The sequence below is a fragment of the Melitaea cinxia genome, chromosome 20, assembly GCF_905220565.1.
Source record: "Melitaea cinxia chromosome 20, ilMelCinx1.1, whole genome shotgun sequence".
Lineage (NCBI taxonomy): Eukaryota > Metazoa > Arthropoda > Insecta > Lepidoptera > Nymphalidae > Melitaea > Melitaea cinxia.
This window is the reverse complement of record NC_059413.1, coordinates 1,001,914-1,024,414: the sequence shown is the minus strand read 5'-3', so window position 1 is coordinate 1,024,414 and position 22,501 is coordinate 1,001,914. Positions and strand designations below refer to the sequence as shown.

At 37.1% G+C, this 22,501-nt stretch overlaps 2 protein-coding genes across 2 annotated transcripts in view; both read left to right on the top strand.

Annotated features, from left to right (window-relative positions):
- Positions 1–1,471: 1,471 nt before the first annotated feature.
- LOC123663601 (gustatory receptor for sugar taste 43a-like) lies at positions 1,472–8,099 on the top strand. The gene is made up of 6 exons (XM_045598273.1): positions 1,472–1,488; positions 3,179–3,189; positions 3,971–4,150; positions 5,014–5,123; positions 5,572–5,733; positions 8,025–8,099. The coding sequence occupies exons 1-6, from the start codon at positions 1,472–1,474 to the stop codon at positions 8,088–8,090; spliced, it is 546 nt and encodes a 181-aa protein (XP_045454229.1). The 3' UTR covers positions 8,091–8,099.
- An 8,882-nt stretch (positions 8,100–16,981) lies between these two features.
- Positions 16,982–22,501, top strand: part of LOC123663600 (fatty acid synthase-like) — a 38,621-nt gene continuing 33,101 nt past the window's right edge. The window contains exons 1-8 of the mRNA XM_045598272.1: positions 16,982–17,062; positions 17,637–17,829; positions 17,940–18,060; positions 18,206–18,409; positions 18,701–18,817; positions 19,251–19,429; positions 20,420–20,562; positions 22,042–22,245. Of these exons, the coding sequence (XP_045454228.1) occupies positions 17,000–17,062; positions 17,637–17,829; positions 17,940–18,060; positions 18,206–18,409; positions 18,701–18,817; positions 19,251–19,429; positions 20,420–20,562; positions 22,042–22,245 (1,224 nt within the window). The 5' untranslated portion in view covers positions 16,982–16,999. The remainder of the gene's footprint in view (positions 17,063–17,636; positions 17,830–17,939; positions 18,061–18,205; positions 18,410–18,700; positions 18,818–19,250; positions 19,430–20,419; positions 20,563–22,041; positions 22,246–22,501) is intronic.

Sequence of the window (22,501 nt, the reverse complement as noted above, 5' to 3'; positions counted from 1 at the left end):
ATCTAGGGTTGAGAACCATTTCATGCCACTCAAGGTATCCAAAGTGTCGTCGATTCGAGGTAACGGGTAACTGTCCTTCTTCGAGACATCATTGAGACGCCTATAGTCCACACAAAATCTCGTGCTACCATCTTTCTTTTTCACTAATACAACAGGTGAGCACCACGGACTTGCAGACGGTTCAATAATCTTATTCCTTCTCATGTCCTCCAAAAGGCCTTCAACTTCTTTTTCCTTTGCGATTGGTATTCGTCTTGCTCGTTGACGAATTGGTCTCTCGCTTCCGGTATCTATCCTGTGCTGGACCACCGACGTTCTTCCAAGGTCCCCTTCGTGACTGGAGAAGATATCCGCATAGCGCTGTAAAAACTTCTTGGCTTTTATGCTCTGCGAATAAGTAAGATTACTCTTGCAGTCATCGAGTAGCTCAGTCACTAATTCGTAGTTGTTACTCTTTGCCAAGTCTGCGCCTGTCATCGAACTACACTTTTTCATCCAGACAACTTCTTCACATTTTCCAATGACGTCACCTTTGTTCAAGCAGATCTCGCGATCATCAAGGTTCAAAACCTTGACCACAGCGTTACTGCTTCCACTAACAAGGGTTCTCGCCGTCATCAGTTTTTGCGCCGATGTCTTGGTAGGTGTGTCTTCGATCAATACGCATCTGTTTGACTTTTTCTTTCCAGTTGTCGGTAGTTTCACCAACACCCGAGCTTCCGCTCTTCCAGGTATAATGACTTTCTTTACACATGCGACTTTCCCGCAAGCACCACCAAGAATGAAGATTTCTTCCTCACCACACTTGAAAACTCCGTCAGTGACATTAATTCTGCAGTTGTGTTTCTTCATGAAATCCAAACCCAAGATGCAATCATCCATAATCTCAGCCACGATAACGTTATGGGAGTATGAGGACCCCCCTACATACATCGTAACTGACATTTCTCCCAGGACGGGTATTGGCTGACCGGAGGCCGTAAGAAGCCGACAGTTAATTCTCCTCTTGTGTTCCCTTGCGGCTTTTACCAGCTTCGGGTTCACTATTGTTCTAGAGGCGCCTGTGTCTAGAGTCATTTTGCAATCCGTCCCGTTAATAGTCCCCTGAATTGCAAGACTATTCCCGCTGCATGCCTGGGAGATAACAGTTATTGGGGCTTCCTCCGCGTCAGCCAGTACTCGCCCCTTAGTCCTGGCTTTTATTCGTTTCCCTGCTCCCGGGCAGGGGACGAAGCCCCTTGTTTCTTCAGCTCCTCTATTTGTTCCTCGATCCTTTTCATCCTTGCTATCTGGGTCTCCTTCTGCGGGCAGTTGAGTTGAAGATGGCCTCTTTCGCCGCACTTGTAGCACATGACTCCATAGCTTTTCTTCGTAGGAGCCTTGACCTCCTTAACTTCCTCAGAGACCTCGCGGATCTTATGGGTCTGCCGTATGTCATGGCGAACAGCCTCTACTTCCAAAGCATGCGCCAATGCTTCCTTTAGCGAGGTATGGTGTCGAAGTCTCACTGCAGCTCTGACCTCCAGGTCTTTGATTCCGTCGACAAATGCTTGAACAATATTCGTGTCTACCATCTTGGTGTCGGCTCCTGGGTGTGCCTTCCTGACGAGTTTTTCAATTTCCAACGCCCATTGTTGTAGTCCCTCTCCTGAGCGTTGGACTCTGTCACGCAGTTGGGCACGGAACACGTGTTCCAGGTGTCGCTCTCCGTATCGGGATTCAAGTGCCTCCATCAAGCCGTGGAACCCGTTTCCTGTTTGTGGCAGTGCTTCCAGAACCGACAAAGCTTGCCCTCTGAGCGCAACAGTGAGAGCGGTCAGGCATTGCTCTTCCGTCCATCCGTTGGCAGTAGCAACAGTCTGGAATTGTTGACGATAAGCGTTCCACGGAGTAGTACCGTCGTACGGAGGCACTTTCACTCTCGGTCCTTGCGCCACTCCGGTACTTCCACTAAACATCGCGACTCCCGTGGTTTCAAGGCGCACTACTTTCTTCTGTAATTCAGTGAGGCCGGTTTTCACATTTTCGACATCCAATCCTAACCCGGTAACTCGTTCTTCCACTACGTCGACATCTTTTCGAAGCTTGGTCACCGCGTCACTAACATCTTTTACAGCCCCAAGCGTTTTTTCTTGGAGCTCTTTTTGTTGCTCTTGTAATTCTTGCAAAGCACAACGAATTTCAGCCTTTTGTTGCTCTTGTGATGCCTTTTGTTGCTCTTGTGATTCTTGCAAAGCACCACGAATTTCAGCCTTTTGCAGCTCCATTAATTTAATTAAACTTGCTAATTGAAGAGCCACTTGAGAGTCTGTAGAAGCTACGGTGTCGCTGGTGGACGTGGTAAGGTGGGCGGATCCAGTGGGCGGAGCTTGAGACAAAGTGGGCGGGGCCTGAGTCTGAGTAGGCGGGGCCAGAGCCTGAGTGGGCGGGGCCTGCGTCCGAGTGGGCGGGGCCTGAGCCCGAGTGGGCGGGGCCTGAACCCGAGTGGGCGGGGCCTGAGCCTGAGTGGGCGGGGCCAGGGGGGCGTGGTCAGTGGGCGGGGCATGGTAGATGGGGTCAGTGGGCGGGGCTTGGTCCATGGTGGGCGGAGCTTGGTCCCCAGTAGGTGTGGCCTCCGCAGCTCGTTGTGCCCTTGTCCTGACGCCCTTGAAGTCCTTGGAGTCTTCTCTCGGAGTCAATGGCATCTCCAAATCTCACTTCCGACACCAGTTGTTACGTGTTAGGGTTCGAAGGATTTGGAGAGAAAGACCTGCTGACTCTTTTCAAGACTTTATTCACTAGCACTAGGTCCAACACAAAGCACTAGGTTCAAACACTAAGCACTAAGTTCAAACACTAAGCACTCACAATGTCCTTAGTCGTAGCCAATGTCGTAGGATTCGCTAGTTTTCACTCTTGAAGTCGCCTCGAAGATCGCTCAAACTGAACTGAACTGTCCTCGCTCGCCTCGCTGCGGCTATTTATATCGGCCGAGACGAGGCCCAGACCATTCTGGAAAGTTCGCGCATGTACCCGGTTTTCGAGACTATACTTCTATATAGTTCCACAATAGTACCTCTAACGCCATCTAGTATTGAGTAGAGAATTTCATGTTATCGCTGTCTTTGTGTGGTTTCGATGGTTACCGCTAGATGGCGCTAGTTTCTTTGTGTGTTCGTAACAATATTTTACCTTTCAGGGAAAAATCTGGTAAATATATTATATATATATTTTTTTTTTTTATATAAATATCGTCCATTCAGAAGATAAAGAATTTAACACTTGTGTCATTAGTAACAGCCGACCGATATAACTATATATTTTCTTGATAAATATACATCTATTCAAATAAATAAGTGGAGTGTCTGTTTGTAATATTAAAATAACCGCTTTTTACTAAATGGATATGGATATATACACGGCACATCTCGGCTAATCTCTGAAACGGCTGGAACGATTTTGACGAGACTTTCACTGGCAGATAGCTGTTCTATTGAGCAGTAAAAAAAGCTAATTTTATTATAGAAATTTATTTATTTTATAAATGCGAACTGAACAATAACTTTTTTATTTAATTCCACGCGGACGAAGTAACGGTGACAGCTAGTATATTAATAAATATTTTACTCAACTCGGTGCGGGAATTGAACTCACAAAGCCCGGAGCACTGCACACTTGGCCAGCAGGCTAGTCAAGTGTTAGGTGATTACCCCACACCAAATAAACACTCATTATTAAAAATTCAATAAATATTTTGGGTTGTTTGGCGATGCATTAGCGCAATTGTCACACGACTGGCTTTTAGCTGCTGCTATTGAGGTTGTGGGTTCGATCCCCGAATTTGTATTGCAAAAACAGATGTTCATCTTGGTCTGGGCGTTTCTCTTTGTAAATTTTATGTGATTCCAGACCCTTGACACGTGAGTGAAGTCTAGAGGCATTGAGTGTGAGGCGTTTATTTATTTATAACAAAATGTCAGTTGTTTTTCAGATTACAAACATCCGTTTCCCGGAGAAATTAAGACAGTACGTGATTTGAGTATCGCATACGGAGCCATCTGTGATGTTATGCGCTATCTTGACGACGGGCACGGCTTGCTGCTTCTTTTCATTATCGGATCATTTTTTTTACAATTAATCATAACACCGTATTATTTGATAAACGCAATATGTCAGTAATCATCTATTAATTATAAGTTGTAGTTACTTGAAAAACGAGTGTGCTTGAGACGACACGACTGAAGTAAAACTCCTTTACATGCCCCTACGTGACGTTACCCTCTCTTTCTATCATCACTTACTTATAACTCCCTCTCAATTTCCGTTCGCGTCACCCGATCACACTTTTCGTAACGCTTTCGTCAACAATTCACCACCAAGTCAAGAGTGAGTAAAAAAGTTTTACTTCGAAAAAAAAAACTAAAAAAATGAATAAGCTTAAAAATTTATTTAAGTAGGACACAACAGGATGTATCCTGCTCAAAACTTGGAGCATTCAAACTGAGGTAGTATCCGAGTATTCTGTCAACCTTACAGAAGATCACAGCTAAATAACCATCATCATCATTACAGCCTATACAGTCCACTGCTGGACATAGGCCTCCACAAGTTTACGCCAAATATAACGTGAACTCATGTGTTTTGCCTATAGTCACCACGCTGGGCAGGCGGGTTGGTGACCGCAGTACTGGCTTTGTCGCACCGAAGACGCTGCTGCCCGTCTTCGGCCTGTATATTTCAAAGCTAGCAGTTGGATGGTTATCCCGCCACCGGTCGGCTTTTTAAGTTCCAAGGTGGTAGCGGAACTGTGTTATCCCTTTGTCGCCTCTTACGACAACCACGGGAAGAGAGGGGGGAATAATACTGGTCTCAAATAGTTTTGTGTTGCAGTGGTGAGTAAGGTGGCCAGATATCCTGCGATTGGGGTCGGCAACGCGCTAGCGAGCTTTCTGGTGTTGCAAGCGTCTATCACGCTACGGTACGCTTGTCTCAGGTGGACCTAGTCGGATAAAATGTTTTGTATTTTGTATTCAGATACATCCACCGGACGAATAAATAGCATTTTCCTTCAAATATGCTGGTGCATTTATCATTTCCTCTGCATGCTCGTCGTTGTGGAACCAGGATATCAGACGCAAAAAGAGGTAATTAGTCATTTATCAAGAAATTAATTGTTGGTCCCGCTTAAATTAAAATGAGATTTGACAAATACTTTTCGAGTTATCTGATAATGAACCGCTTACCTCCTGCTTAATTCGCTATACCTCATATCTTTTTACTGGGCCTACCGATTTGACGATTCTTTGTTTTTTCGAAAGCTCATGCTTTGTTGTCTCATTAAAATGTCTTTCCATTTAAATTCGATCGAGATATGTTGGCCTACTTTTGAGTTATCTCTGATAATGCGTATTTGCTCGACTAATTTTTCGTCTACCTACGTTGTATTACTGGTCGATGTAATTGAAGTCAGTTTTTTTTTCGTTTTCCAGCAAACACAATTATTAAAAACCGTTTTTTATAAATTCAGAGACAACTACCAAAACAATTTCTTATAATTTAATTATTAGTATTTTATATTAATTTGTTTTTCAGATGGACAAGATTCAAGTACTAGTTTTTTACTTGATGCGCTTCGTGGCTCCAATGGACCCAATGTTAGTGGATTTAAATATTTTCTACAAGCAACTTCACGAGAATCGGCCGCAGTACACACCGTTTGGCATGTGCATTCTCTCAAGACACCTAACTGTGACGGTAAATATTATGGTCTTTTAATTGACTTTTAAAAAGATATGTGATGTGTACTGTGTGGCTACGGTACTAAAGAATATAGCCACCTCCTCTCTTCCCGTGGGTGTCGTAAGAGGCGACTAAGGGATAACAAGGTTCCACTACCACCTTGGAACTTGAAAAACCGACCGATGGCGGGATAACCATCCAACTGCTGGCTTTGAAATATACAGGCTGAAGACGGGTAGCAGCGTCTTCGGTGCGAAAAAGCCAGCCCTGCTATCACCAACCCGCCTGCCCAGCGTGGTTACTATGGGCAAAACACATGAGTTCACGTTATTTTTGGCGTAAACTTGTGGAGGCCTATGTCCAGTAGTGGACTGTAAAGGCTGTAATGATGATGAAAAAGATAAGACTTATACTGTATGAAATTACGACTGTGTTTAGTATACGTGTTTCCTTATAACTTTTTACTGGGTATACCGAATTGTAATGATTTTTTTTTATTCGAAAACTGGCCCTTGTCGTGTGGTTAATTTAAATTTGGGAGAGATTTGTCGAGTAGTTTTTTATTCTGTATAAAAAAAAAATAGGTACATCGTTCCATAGCTTAATTGGCTAGAGCGCCGACACGGTCAGTCGGAGACGCGGGTTCGAATCCCGCTGGAGCGGTCAATTTTTGATATGATATTCAAAAATGTTTAGAATTCCTAATGTGAGGGTAACATAAAAATAAAAATCGTACATATTAAAAATAGCATGGTGTCGTCTCCTGTCAAAGATTTTCATTGTAATATGAAACTTTGAATAGTTACGGGTCTCTGTAAAGAACTCACTATAGACGGCGCCACGGTTCGCTTAAACCGAAAATAAAAATCATCATATCAAAAATTTCGCTCTAGCGGGTACATCGTTCCATAGCTTAATTGGCTAGAGCGCCGACACGGTCAGTCGGAGACGCGGGTTCGAATCCCGCTGGAGCGGTCAATTTTTGATATGATATTCAAAAATGTTTAGAATTCCTAATGTGAGGGTAACACATAAATAAAATCGTACATATTAAAAATAGGTATTTTGTTACACAGTGACTACGTCACATCCATCGTTATTCATTAAATCAACAACGTCTCTTTAAATAATTTATATACATTTCAAGCCTCTTCAAAAGTTGGCGAAGCCATGATGCTGTTGATAGATGTTGGCCGATTCTCAGACCTACCCGATATGCACACAATATTTCATAATATTGTATTAACCCTCTTAACCCCCTTCCCCTATAACTTAGGGGTATGAAAAATAGATGTTGTTCGATTCTCAGACCTACCCGATATGCACACAAAATTTGATGAGAATCGGTCAAGCCGTTTCAGAGGAGTTTAACTACAAACACTGCGACACGAGAATTTTATATATTAGACTAGCTGACTCGGCAAACGTTGTCTTGCCGCTAAACACTATTTAAAAATAGGGGTTGGTGGTAAAAGGGTGAATATTTAGGGTCGTATGTATTTTTCAACGCTAAATCATAATAAAATAATAAATAAATAATTTTCCTAAAAATTAAAAAAAAATTAGGGGTGGACTACACTTAACATTTAGGGGCATGAAAAATAGATGTTGTTCGATTCTCAGATCTACTCGATATGCACACAAAATTTCATGAGAATCGGTCAAGCCGTTTCGGAGGAGTTTAACTACAAACACGAGAGAACGAGAATTTGATATAATAGATTTAACATATTTATAACAGGAAAAGCTGTCAGTGTCAAACCATCCCAGCAATTCTAGACAGTTTTAGAACTGATGGTTTTAAGTTAAACTATTCTGTAAAAACGCACGCCCATAATAAAACAAATATTTCATGTAGTGTAATGGCATGGACAACTAAGAGCCCGTGGATTGTGAAATAATAATGTATAATAAAAAAAGATAGATTTAGGTTGATTTTTGTAGGTAACTCCTTAAAAATCGATTTTCATGTAAGGTATGAAAAAAAATATGAGGAGTAAAATCTACTGAACGAATGACCTCGTTACGTTTCTCATAACGCCATCTATTGGATAACCAAGATGGCGCTACGACGTTATTTGATTCGTTTATTTACCATTTGATATGGTATTAATCTTTTTCTTAGACTAGTAAGACTTTTTTTGTGCCTATCTAGACAGTCGATCTGAAGGAGTAAACTCCAGTCGTGTGTCGCTGATACACAAACTTTTTTTTCTTCTTTTCTTTTGCGTACTCCTACAATTTTAATATCACGATTATCGTCCACAGTTGCTTATCGGAACTAACAAACAATTTTTTTATTTCAGATAATCGGTGCAGTGACTACGTATCTCGTTATTATTTTCCAATTTCGTGCTTACGAGAATAAGTGAAAGGAAGACATTAAATAAAGCGATAATATATGAAAAATGTTAACATTAATATATGCTGTATTCATATAATTTAAATTAATAAACAACTGTTTTAATGCAAACAATGAATAATAAGTATCAGTTAATATACGGATTTTTTTTTATTTTAATAAATCGTGACCGGAGAAATTACTCAGAAATTTAGGTAAATGCATTTCGGTAATTCATTCCTATTTACATAATACTAGCTGATCCCGCAAACGTTATTTGCAATATATGTTATTAACCCCTTCATCCCCACCCGTTTATAACTTAGGGGTATGAAAAATAGATGTTGGCCGATTCTCAAACCTACCCGATATGACACGACCCGACACGAGAATTTTATATATGAGAAAAGATAAAAACCGTTGTGGTGTAGAGGTGCGACATGCCTAAAATACTGACGGTTTGCGGGTTCGATTGCCGCTCGGGATAGATATTTGTATTTTGACAAATGTTTCTTTCCGATGTGAATGTATATTTTTGTGGGAAAAAATTGTCTAAAAATAATAATTCAATATATCTGAGATATTTAAGGGGTTCTTACGAAGAAAATTTAAAAAGTACCGTCTGAGTTTAGCCTTATAGTCTGTATACAACAAACTCAACAACAGTCTATGAACTCGTTATTGTTCATACTGCTACTAAGCCATGTTTCGATCAGCACCTTAAGAAAATCCGACTGTCAGATCGATCAAGTGTCGTACACAAAAGGCAGCCAACATTATGAGGATGTTCCTCAGCCTGGAGCTCTAACTACCGGCGCCCTAGACTTCAACCTGCCACTGGAGGAGTACTAAAATATATAAACTAGGGTAAAAGTAGGAATAAATAAATGTAAATATGTAGCAATATTAATATAATAAAGCTGAAGTGTCTGTTTGAACGCGCTAATCCCAGAAACTATTGGTACGAGTTGAAAAAATATATTTGTGTTGGATGACTATCCAATGGATTCATTTACCAAGGACGGTGGTGTAATATTATAGTACGTTTTTTAAGTAGACAACATAATGCCTGTCTTCAGAGCTAGCTGATATCACTCACCATCATCACATCATCACTTCAGGCTATCTCAATCCACTGCTGGACATAGACCTCCACAAGTTCGCACCAAAAATGGCGTTAGCTCATGTGTGTTGCTCACATTCAACACGCTGGGCAGGCGGGTTTTTTAAACGTAATAAACATATTATAGAAAAAAAAATATTTTTGGGAATTAATTCCTCGACCCTGGAGCGCAAAGCATTGTCGCAGACAACTGCACCTACCTACTACATCTTACCAGCACACTAGTGAGAGTTACATTCTTCCATTTTTTTTTAAAGAATAACTATGGAGTTTCCTGCCTGTTGCTGGAGATATGTGACATATATATATACTAGCTACTGCTCGCGACTTCGTTTGCGGATAGTTACTTGAAAAATAAACCCGATTTTGAAACATTTTTCATTAGTGCTCCGCTCCTATTATTCTTAACGTGATGATATATAGCCTGTAGTCTGCCTCGATAATTGAGTAACCTCCTCCTTTTTTGAAGTCGGGTAAAAAGCCACTTAGAAACTGTTGCTGAGTAAGGTGACCAGAGCTCTTGAGGGGGATTGGGGATAGGGGTCGGTAACGCGCTTGCGATCTTCTGGTTTTGCAGGCATCTATAAGCTACGGTAATCGCTTAGCATCAGGTAAGCCGTATGTTTGCCGACCTAGTTATATATATATACAGGTGAGTCTTCTACTATTTCTAAGAAGAATGCCACATGTAAGATTCAAAAGTGCCTTTGAAGTCTACTCGAATTAAAGTAACTTTGGATTTCGATTTTATTTAAAATTTTTGAAATCATTTTAAAACAACTGTCATTTACACTATTAAAAAAGTAGATAAAAAAACTCGTAAACTTCGATAAAAGCACTCGTAAACTCAAAACACTACACTTTTACAACAAAACAATTTAGATAATTAAAATATATCAGAGCATTTTTAGTTTAAACATGGTACAAAGCTTCACCGAAGCGGTACGCATACATTTGAATGTTTGAAAACAATGCTATGTTCAATTAATAGTTCAAAGTTTAACTAAAAATATATATGTATTCTAATGTTATACCGCTGCATTGCTGTTGTATTGATTAACACTTAATATTTAACAGCCAACGACTCCCAGTAGAATCGAAGTTCTATTTTGGCTGTTCGGTCATATGTAACGCAGAAACAAAGTCTAGACATTGACAAACTTTTGTATGTTCTAATCATACGCTATTCGTGTTAGGGAATTAAATTCGATTTATACATATCCTTTGAAATATGTATATATTATACTACAAAAGTGGTAAACAAGGGTACGGTCCACCTGACGGCAAGGAGATACCGTAGCTTATGAACGCCTGCAACACTGGAGCAAGCGCGTTGACAACCCTACCTCCAATTCCCCCAAGAGCTTTAGCTACTATAATTGCCACAGGACCACAACATTACCTATGAAATGTTATTTAGCTGTGACTTTCTGTAACGTTGAGATTCTATAGCATGTATTTCCTGCTGTGCCAAACTAAATAGAAACATGTGATTTAAAATTTAATTTCTCTAACTACAAAAATGTAAATGTCATAATCAATCAATTCATATAATAAATGTGTAACGGGACGCTGTCTGTACAGATCAGTACTGTTTCAGATATATGAGAAAAAAATATTATTGGAACCTTAATCAATGTATATGTATGCATGTAATGCAGCTAGGTCGTTAGCGCAGTTTGTAGTGGTCCTGCTTTCTGCTCCGCGGGTTGCGGGTTCGATTCCCGCCTGAGTATTTGTAATTATATATGTAATATTTATATCTGTATTTATTAAAATAAGGTATTTAGCTAGTTGCTTACCTACGTGTGAATGTTATACAAAAAAAAATTCAAAAATAAACAATAATTGTCAGAATTTTTGTCTGTTTGTCTGTGCGTTTGTGCTCGGTACTAACTCGATTATGAAACGGCTTATTCGATTTAAGTATAGCTTTATATATATATTGTGGCAAGCTTAGCTTAACATTTAGTGTTTGTTTCATGTCAACCGGTTCATAAATAAAAAAATTACGCCAATTCAAAGAATTACGTTGAACATGTAAAGTCACTATTCCATGCGAACGAAGTCGCGAGTACAGCTAGTGATTACTAAATTAGTATATTAATTTTATCTATTTCTGTTAATTTATTTTCTACAAACCTTGCCCTGACAGCAAGGAACACAAAACAGAACTATTATTATAAATTTTGTCGACTCTTTCGAAAGTTTTGAGTACGTTACGGCGATATATTAATAGTAACTAGTTGTCACCCAGTGGTCGAAATTCGACCATAATTAAATATTTAAATTAAAGAAAACAAAAAAAAATTATGAATATAAAGAGCCTTTTGTTAAAATTTTCAATTTGAATAGAGACTGACAATCAACAAAAGAGTATAATATGCGTGTTGTGTCAAATACATGGTGTGTGTAATGTTTTTTTTATTGATTTATTATATGTTTATGCATAGTTAAAAAAAATATTAGCATTCTTCTCTCCTATCTAAGTAATTTTCGTAAAAAGGGGTACTAAGTTTTTGCTTCACGTATTAATATATAGATAATTCTTTATTTGCCAGATTTTGATATACAGAATGTTTCATTTAACAGATTATTTAGTTCTATAAACAATTTTATCAATCACGATCGATCATGATTCGGTTTTTAACATTCCACGACTGTATTGTTACCTCATATCTTTATACTGGGTGTACCGTTTAGATCAGGGGTTCCCAAACTTATTTTGTCTACTGCCCACTGAGAGAATAAATTATTTTATAGTGCCCCCTTTGAATATTTTAATGAATATTAGTTGATGTTCACAAGTTGTAGTCGAGAGATGACAAATCGCCCCCCAAGCCTCTACACAATGCCATCATTTTTTTTTTCTAGGTCTCTTACCGCCCTTTAGTACTCCAGCGCCCACAAGGGAGCGTTACCGCCCACTTTGGGAAACACTGGTGTAGATGATTCTTTTTTATTTAAAAGTTGGTGCTTCTCATATGGTCATATTTATTTTGAGCTATATCTGATGGTACTTTTTGAATACACAGTTCAGTCTGTAACATGTCACGACTAGGCCTCTTTCACCATGTAGGATACATATGTTTTTAAACAATAATAATGTATACACACATCCGCACCAACTAAAAATATCGAGACTGCGGTTCTAAATTGATCATAAATAAATTTTTAGGTACTTTTAAACTTTGAATTTTAACTGCTACATATTCACGATCAATGTTAACGTATTTTGAATAAATTTATGCTTTACACGTGTTTTATTGTAATTAATTTGTAACGAAGTACACGTGAAGTCAAAAAATCTGTTGCCCGATTTAAATACGTATGTGCGGCCTATTCTTGTTACGCATCGATGTAAATTCAAGTCTGTTTGACAAAACTGTCTGTAGTCTGTCTACAAAGGTCATTTACATTTTAACTGAGGCAGGGCACAATAGGAAATATCCTGCTTAAAATCTGGAGCAACACAAACTGGGAAGACCTTACAAAAGATCACAGCTAAATAACACTGCTTTTAATCAGTGTTGTGTTCCTATGGCGAGTCCTTACTCGCCAGGTGACCAGAGCTCCTTGTAGGTAGGTATTAGTTACGATGGTATAAGAAAAAAAATGTACTGAAATAGTGGAGTAATGCATTAAGTCTATACATCTATAAAAATGTAAAATTGGTGTGTCTGTTTGTAATATTAAAATAACGTAGATGTAGTAAGAACTGAAAGTATATATATAAATATATAAATTCTTATATCCTTTTGATTTATCAAATAGTTACAAATAGCAGTTATTTTGCATGTTGATATATTTATTTTAATTTTAGTTAATATATTATTATTGTTATATGATTATTAATATTATCTCAACTTTACACTTTATTAAATTATGAAATTTAAGTAAATAACAGAAATAGATAACTTATACATAGATAAACAAATAATAACTATATAAAAAAATAATATATATATAAGAAAAAAAAAAAAAAAAAAAAAAAAAAAAAAAAAACCTTACTAACAGTAACATAGGTTAAGTGTACATTGTAAGTAGAACATAAGTGTACATATATGGTAACTAGGAAATAAGTGTACATATATGATAACTAGGCAAATAAGTGTAAATATAGACATAGATAAGAAAGATAATAATGTTAGAAATTAGAAAGCAATTATGTGTATACTTCTGCATAAACAGCATTTAGTAAGGAAAAAAAAAAAAAAAAAAAAAAAAAAAAAACCGTCGGCGTCGGACCACGTCCTAGTTTTACTAGGCAGTCACAGGACTGTCGATCTGTAGTATAATAAGTAGAAAAATCGCCTGTAGTATTATAATGCATGCATGATAAACAAAGGCACGGGCATTTTGAGCCCGTGGATCAAAATTTATAAATAAAAAAAAAAATAAAAAAAAAAAAAAAAAAAAAAAAAAAAAAAAAAAAAAAAATATTAAAATAACTGCCTTTTACTATGCATATGGATGTATACACGATACATATGCCAAACTAACATTTTTTATAATTTTTGTCGGTCTGACTGTCTGTTTGTTCCGGTTAATCTCTGAAACGGCTGGACCAATTTTGACAGGACTTCCACTGGCAGATAGCTGATGTAGTAAGAAGTAACTTAGGCTACTTTTATTTTACAATTTTTTTTTTTATAACGTTGCGAACTAAACTATATTTTTTTTTGTTAAATGCAACGCGGACGAAGTCGCGGGAAAACGTAGTGATATATATGTAAGTACCGACTAGTGCGGGTACTATGAAAATAATTGTATTAAAATAATATTATGCTCAATGTAGGTAACTCAGTTCCGTAATAAATGTTAACTAGCAGCGAGTCTTTCCTTTGGTTCCCATATTTTAATATTATTATATACTTGCATATTTATCACGTAGTACGTTTAATATATAATTCTCCATTGTGTCACGACTTAGACGTAAATATTTTTGCATAAACAATGTACATATGTCAACCGTCGTTTGAATGTATAATATATTATTTTTATTTTACTCATTACTATTCAAAACCATTTTTAACCGACTTAGAAAAAGAGGTGAAATTTTCGAACCTACAGAATTTTAAAAAAATACTGCGTATTACATCCTTTATACTTATACCTTTATACTGAGTGTACCGATTCTGATGATTCTCTTTTATTATAAGGCTAGTTTTTGTCGTGTAGTCCACATTTAAATTGAAGCGATATCTGATGGGCAGATTATGCGTTATCCCTAATAATATGTATTATACTGATACTGTCACCTCACCGAACTTGAAGTAGAAGTGAGTCACATTAAGTGGAGCATACTGGGGAGGACACGACCATCCTGGACTCCGGGCAATTGTTCTACTTCCGTGAAGGTGGTGGGCTCTCTCATGTTGGCTTCGGTTTTCTGGTCCACAAGACTCTCACTAACAACGTTGTCGAAGTCAGCAGTGTGTCGACCCGGGTAGCGTACCTTTCACTTAAACTCACTGACAGGTACTCCCTGAAAGGCATATGCGCCGACCTCGGCAAACTCTATCGATGAAGTCGAAGCCTTGTATAAAGATATTACAAGGGCCATACATGGCACTACTTCGGCCTTCTACAACATTGTTATGGGAGACTTCAACGCTAAAGTGAGAGTACAAGACCGCGACGAATCGAGAATCGGACCACACGTGGTACAGCAATCACAGGGGGCAGATGCTCGTCAACTTCCTCGAAGCAGCTATTCTTAATGAATTCATGTTTTTTGAGAAGAGGACCCAAAGGCGGTGCACATGGCAAAGCCTTGATACTATGACGAGGAACGAGATAGATTTCATCATAGCGGATAAAAGGCCTATTCAGAGATGACTCAGTGGTTAATAGGTTTAACACCGACAGCGAGCTCCGGCTATTGCGGGGCTCTCTGGATATATACATCTGAAAAGAGCGTTCCCGCTTGATGGAGTCTAATCTCCGACCTACGCTGCAACAAATACTAAGTGGCTCCGAGCGGTTCCAACTGAAACTCCAAAACCGGTTCGATTCGCTGGAGTTGCCAAAAGCCGCAGAGCGACCTACCATAAAAGCCTTGGCGAGGCTCTTTACCGCCGTCATCCAACGAGGTACCGCGCCGGGACGTGGTCCAAGAGTGTGGCGGTGCGATTCTTAAAGAGAGGTGATACATTTCAAAACCCAGCCTACTCCGGTGGTTGGAATTCATCGAATCTTTACACGATTCGTTACCACCCCTGGAAACAGCTTATAGACGTGGGTCAGAGTGAGATCGATCTGTAATTCTTTATCAGAGACTATAACTTTTGGTCGAACATTGACCGCGGGTGACCGCTAGTTATCAATATTCAATATACGTATTTGTATTAATTTGTTTCAACATCAACATCTTAAATTCAAATTTATTACATATGTTATTTTACATTCACTACTACACGGTTTTAATTGAATTTCAATAGTAAAGGATGAAAGGTTAATACAAACTTTATAAGCAATAATTGAAATTTATGCACGAATAGTTTATATAAAGAGTGATACCGAAAAATAAATAATTAGTTACACGGAACATTTTATTTGTACCGTTTATGGTGCAAGTAGAAGACGTGTTTCGTATAATATAAGTTTTATATTTAAAGTATTTATTAAAGAAGGTCATCTCCTGTTGTTGGTACGTCTTTTGTTTTTTGTTCGAAAATGTACATACTTATCGCGCATACTGTTAGATGGATTCAACCTGTAACATGCCACTGCCTGGCACAGGCCTCTTTCTAAGTGTAGGGCAACGGTCAGAGGCTATAAATTAATCCACCACGCTACTCCATTACACGTTGGTGGATATATTGACAAATATTTGGAGACGTCCATCTCGGGCGGGAATCGACAGCACTACCGCTGATATTTAGGTGCTTACATGCATGACTACACCAGAGCGGTTACAAACTGATAATTTAAATGTATCAATTATCACTATTTATGTATTAGATAATGTTGATATAATATTGGTTTCTTCTCAAGTAAACATAAAATCAATTGGCGTTAGGAAGTTATATAACTGAGGTAGGGCACAGCAGGAATTTCCTGCTCAAAACATGGAGCAGCCCGACTGGGGTAGTACCTCGACCTTACAGAAGACCACAGCAAAATAATACTGTTTTCAAGCAGTATTGTGTTCCTGTTGGTGAGTAAGGTGACCAGAGCTCCTGGGGGGATTGGGGATTTGGTCGGCAACACGCTCGCGATGCTTCTGGTGTTGCAGGCATCTATAAGCTACGGTAATCTCTTACCATCGGGTGAGCCGTACGCTTGTTGATACGCTAGTGATATAAAAAAATTAAAAAAAGTTATTTATATTAATTATCTAAATAATTGTTTTTGCTCGCAAATGACAAAAAAAACACTTCAACTACGTCAACAAGTAATACAACGTAGGTAGACGAAAAAATTGTCAAGTAAATACGCATTATTAGAAATAACTCATATAGATATGGCGTACCCTTACCTATTACAGTCCACTGGTGGACGTATGGGACGCTTGCGTGCAGCGGTGGACTGCAATAGGTTAAGAAGCAACCATAAATAAAAATAAATATTTATTATTATTGCAACCATAAATAAAAATACATATTATTTATTATTTGAGTTTTTATTAGCTCTAGTTTCATGGACAGGGTAAAAAAGGTAGACAAAAGAATGGTTATATTGGTATTCTAGACACTATCATAAATAATCCAATATTTTTTTTTTCAGAAATGGCACCGATTACGAAAACCTACGCCGAACCACCAAACGTCGACATGAGCAACACATACGGTGATAAGGTTGTAATTTCTGGTATGGCGGGGCTGTACCCGGAGTCCCACAGCGTTAAAGAACTCTCAGATATACTATACAACAAGGTACGCTTCTAATAATCGTCTAAATAAATCTATAGTAATTTCCAAAGCTGACTTATAAAATCAATAACGTTATTGTAAGCATATCATTCTGATACATACGTTAAGATTTCTAATGTTTACGCGAATTTCATTCATTATAATGAAACAACTTTTTCGGATTTTATCGCGTTTTATTAAAATGCCCGATGTTTCGGATACTTTACAGCAACCATGGTCACGGGAGGACTCGCAGGGGGGGGGGGTTGTTTCATTATAAAAATAATTGAATGGTTTTATTTTTATGTTACCCACACATTAGGGAATTCTAAACATTTTTTAATGTAATATCTAAAAACATCATCATATCAAAAATTGTATCAAAAATTTCAATCTAACGGGTATATTCACACTTCTATAGTACACTCGTTTCACTTTGTCTTTATAAACGAGTTACTTAACCTGCGTCTACTCCATCCAACAGTTAAATAAAATAGACAATTAACAAAACCTAATTAGCTATGATTAGTAAGACGACCTATGATTGCCTGTGCTGATAAAATTAGACTATAATTTATAATTTAATCTAATTCTTTAGATAAATCCAGTAAATGCCGAAAATCCTCGTTGGACATATGATCATCCTGAAGTTGCTCAATACACTGGTAAAGTGCCAGAACTTAGCTTGTTTGACGCCCAATTCTTTAAAGTGCATTACCGCCTAGGTAACAACATGGATCCTATGGCAAGGAAAATCTTGGAACAAGCGTATCAAGCTATATATGACGCAGGTGAGAACCTTTGAAGAAAAAACGAAAGCTAATCGTATTTATAATATTTATTGTTCATATTCAATTAAATCTAAAAAAAGATGGCTAACTCGTTATTTTATTTTGTTAAGGTATTAGTCCGACAGAACTCAATGGAAAGAAAATTGGTGTTTATATCGGCAGTTGTTTCTCTGAAACGGAGAAGGCTTGTTTCTATGTAGCTAGTACTAGGACCGGTTTTGGTATTGCTGGGTACGTCTTCACTTACGTCGATTAAACATACATAATAAAGAAAGAGTCCGTTTATGTATTATTTCTGTGGATGAAAAATTAAACAATCTTTCATCCATTGTTTCCATTATCGGGTTAATACTTGATTAATTTTTATATATTACAGATGCAGTAAAACTATGTTTGCGAACCGTATATCGTATTGGTTGAACGCCAAAGGTCCATCTATGGCTATAGACGCGGCCTGCAATAGTTCCACGGGGGCACTCGAGCTGGCGTACCAGGCTATCACACGCGGTGAATGCGAAGCAGCTATTGTAGGAGGAGCTAGTTTGTGTTTACATCCCCAATCTTCTGTTCACTACGGAAGGTAAAGATTTATTCAACACTAGCTTCACATGCAACTTTGATCAATATTAAAACAGTCGTCAAGCCTATAATAATAATAATAATATAAATATATACATATATATGTATACCTCTACTTAAAAGCTTAAAGTAACTTCAACATTCTCTCAAAAACTAATATTAAAGGTCATGAAGTGATATATTTCTCAAATGATATACAATCAAGTACACAATTTGACAGTAATTTCTTTTTATTTTTCGATGAAACCGCGAAGAGTTTCGCAATAAAATTAACCTCTTTTTCATTTTATAGAATCATGAAATTGAGTATGGACGGTAAAACTAAATCTTTCGACAATGATCCTGCAGGTTGCGCTAAATCTGAAGCTATCAATGTCCTTTTCTTGCAAAAAGCTAAGGATGCTCGTAGGTACGTATGACATATGTATTATATTATATACGTCTTATATACAATTACTCAAAACTTCTGTGTATCAGTCGTTAGATACATAAAATATAGGCATCAAGTTGACAGCCTCGTAGCAATCAATCGTGTGTGTACGTTTACAAGAATTTTGTTGGTACTCTGTTTCTTTTATATTAGTCTGTTTTTATTTTTTATTTTTATTATAACGTCGATATGATATATTTGTAATGAAACATTGTTAAAGTAATAACGATAGTGCTTTTGAAAGTACAAAAGAATGTGTATTTATTTATCGAAATATTATTCTTTATTTCTTAAAATTAATTCATCATAAATTATTATAGCAATTTTTCCGTTTGGAAGTATCAAACTATATATAATAATATTAGTACATATTAATAAATACGTTACAATCTTTTCTATATTTTTTTTATAGAATTTACGCTGAGGTAGTTCATGTTAAATCAGAATTTAGATCGATACTGCAAGGCGAAAAAGGCCCGAGGTATGGTTTCTACAGAAACCCCTCAGATGTGGCTAGCTTCATAAAGAACTTCTATGAAGAAGCGAAGATTAAGCCAGACGTTGTAGAATACGTCGAGGCGTTTGGTTCAGGTAACAAATACTTTGCTTAACTTTATTATTTTAGCAGTACAACTTGAAAGAATATCATTTATTGATTCGACTTTAGTTTTTTAGCCTTCACTCCCGTTTCAGTCGCATTAGATGTGTTTTGTACTTGTACGCCTCCTTGAGCATCAAGCAAGGTTTGGTTATATTGTAGGTAAATTATTTCCAACCCGATGTGGAGCAGTATAGTAAAATCAAATTAATCCCTTTTCTTAATTATGTGGAGAAGATCTTTGTCCCGTACTGGAGCATAATGATTCAGTTAAGATCAGTTCAGTTCTTATGCAACTTTTATCACCGCAGTAACTTTAGATTTTTTACTATTTCCACAAAATTGCAAATCTTAGGAAGTACTTGAGTGATTTGAGTAAACTGATGTATGAGTTGTTGACTACGGAATTTGATTAATCAATTAAATCAGTCATTTTTTTATAAATTATTTATTTTTTATCTTATTATGATTTGGCGTTGAAAAATACATACAACCCTAAATTTTCACCCTTCTACCAACAACCCCTATTTTCAAATAGCGTTTAGCGGCAAGACAACGTTTGCCGATTCAGCTAGTTTTTGTATAGAATCTCTGACTTTTGCATATCGAACTTCGAAGTTTGGATTCTGTAGATGCTATAGATTACTTTCATGAAAACAAAACTTCTAACCTTTTTGATTTAGACGGCTTATATACGAGCTACTTGACTTTCGCATAATGCGCAAAACCGTCCATCAGGTGCAGAAGTAAATATATTGGTACAATAATAATGAAGATGCTATGTATTTTTCTCATGGTTTACTATTTATTTGTAGTGTAAGGCTGTGGTGATGTGCTGTGATGTGATGGCTATGGTTTTTATAATTTTTTTTTAACCTATGAACTTGATCAGAAAATAAGGAAAACAAAACAGAAAGAAAAAGTTACGCTCGTTTCGTTTATATATCGAGAAAATAATATTTACCTATATTTTGCATTTACAGCTGTCGCTGAAGCTGACAAAGCAGAATTAGAAGCAATCGAAGACGTATACTGTAAAAACAGAACTGACCCGCTTCTGATTGGAAGCGTTATGTCCAATATCGGATACGGAGAAGCTTCATCGGGAATATCGGCTATTACTAAGGTATATAAAGTTTAATATCACCGCTATACAGACCCGGAACCCACTTGTGTATTAATTGACCTGGTGTATTAAATTGTTAGTTGTTATAGGTACAACAACTAACAATTTAATAATGTTGAAAAATCAACTTATTTTGGAAAACTCAAGATTGAAAGTAAAAAAAAACTCAAAGAAATTAACTGAGGTATTTTCCCTTTTTGTACCTCGAATTTACAGAATATCACGGCTAAATAATACTGCTTTCAAGAACTGTTGTATTTCTGTTAGTAAGTAAGGTGACCAGAGCTCCTGGGAGGAATTGAGCGTAGGGTCAGCAACGCACATGCGATGCTTCTTGTTTAACAGGCATTTATAAGCTACGGTAATCGCTTGCCATCAGATGAGCTGTACGCTTGTTTGTGGACCTAGTTGTATAAAAAAATACAAAGTTCCTTAAAATGTTGTACCTAAAAAACCATAAGAGGAAAACAAAGACCAAAAAACTATTGTTGATAAATTATAAGTTTTATGAAATACAACATCATGCCAATCACAATGCCAAAAATAAATAGCTTTATAACTAAAAGAGATTTCTTAATGGCTACCGTAAGTAGAGGAATTATTTCAGCTAAACACAAAGTAGCTCTAGTCGGGAAGACGAAATTCTATAAAAAAATTATACATACTCGTATAATAAGTCAGCTATAGTCTACTATACAGAATGTTCGACTCCTAACTTCATTTCTTCAAATGGGTGGGGGTTCTGTATGTATTATGGCTGATCACGTTCCACATAAAAAAACTTTCCTTGCTATTTTTTTAAATCTACTTTGTCTTAATATAATGTACTACGACTTCTGCATAATTGTCCAATACTATTTATCTTAACCCAAGAAACGTTGATAAATTAAAATATTAATACTAACTGCCGCATGCAACTAAAGAACGGCACTTGAAAACGCATTCTTTTTCACGTAGAATGTTTTTATTGTAAATTATAGCCGTGCTACGAGCTCACGAAAGTTATTATGCGTAACGAGTATATCAAAGCAGCTCGTATATTTAAGCAAAGCCAAATATAAAAATGGGCCAGGATATTTTTTATATGGAAAGTGATCTGTTGTTCTTCTTCTTCTTCTTCCTCGTTCTTTCAGTGACGAGGATTGTGGCCACGATTGGTATCTCTCCAATGAAGGTACTCGTAAGCAGCAATTGTTGCACGATGAACACCAACAGAACTCCCCATATGAAGGAACGCAGTTAGAACTCAAATAACCTGTCTATACTATTAAAAATACAGTTAAAAATATAGTCCTCCTCAAACACGAGACCTAATTTTTTGTCTGTATAAATAAGTTTAAAAAAAATATACACGATTTAATATAGTTAGGTGGTACTTTGAAGAATACATTATTCGTTTAGCTATTTATTATTATTATTATTGAACATTTTCTTCAACTTCTTGTCTGTTTAATATTAAAAGTACGCAATGTTTTACAGGTTCTTCTTGCGTACCATACTGGCAAGATAGCCGCTAATCTGCATTGTGAAGTGCCGCGACAGGATGTGGCAGCTCTGCGCGAGGGACGCATGCGCGTTGTGACTGACCATCAGGAGTTCGGACGAAACTATACCGCCGTTAATGGAATGTCTGTATCTGGTGTCAACTCACATGTTTTGCTGAACGGTCACTACAAGCCCAAGGTAAGATGAGAGATCGGATTTTATAAATCGTCCAGTCACAAAATAAAGTATATTTTTTCTCTTTTTTTTTAAATTAAATTATTAAGTATAAATTTCTTTCAAAATTTGTAAGTGACCCTTGAGTTATAGCTAGTTCATAAATAAAAGTTGTTAAAAGGGATTGGGAATTCGGAAAAATTGCGTGTATCATACATACAAATAATTCTACAATAAATCCTTATTTAAAGTTAAACTAATATATTTCCGTGAATTGTTT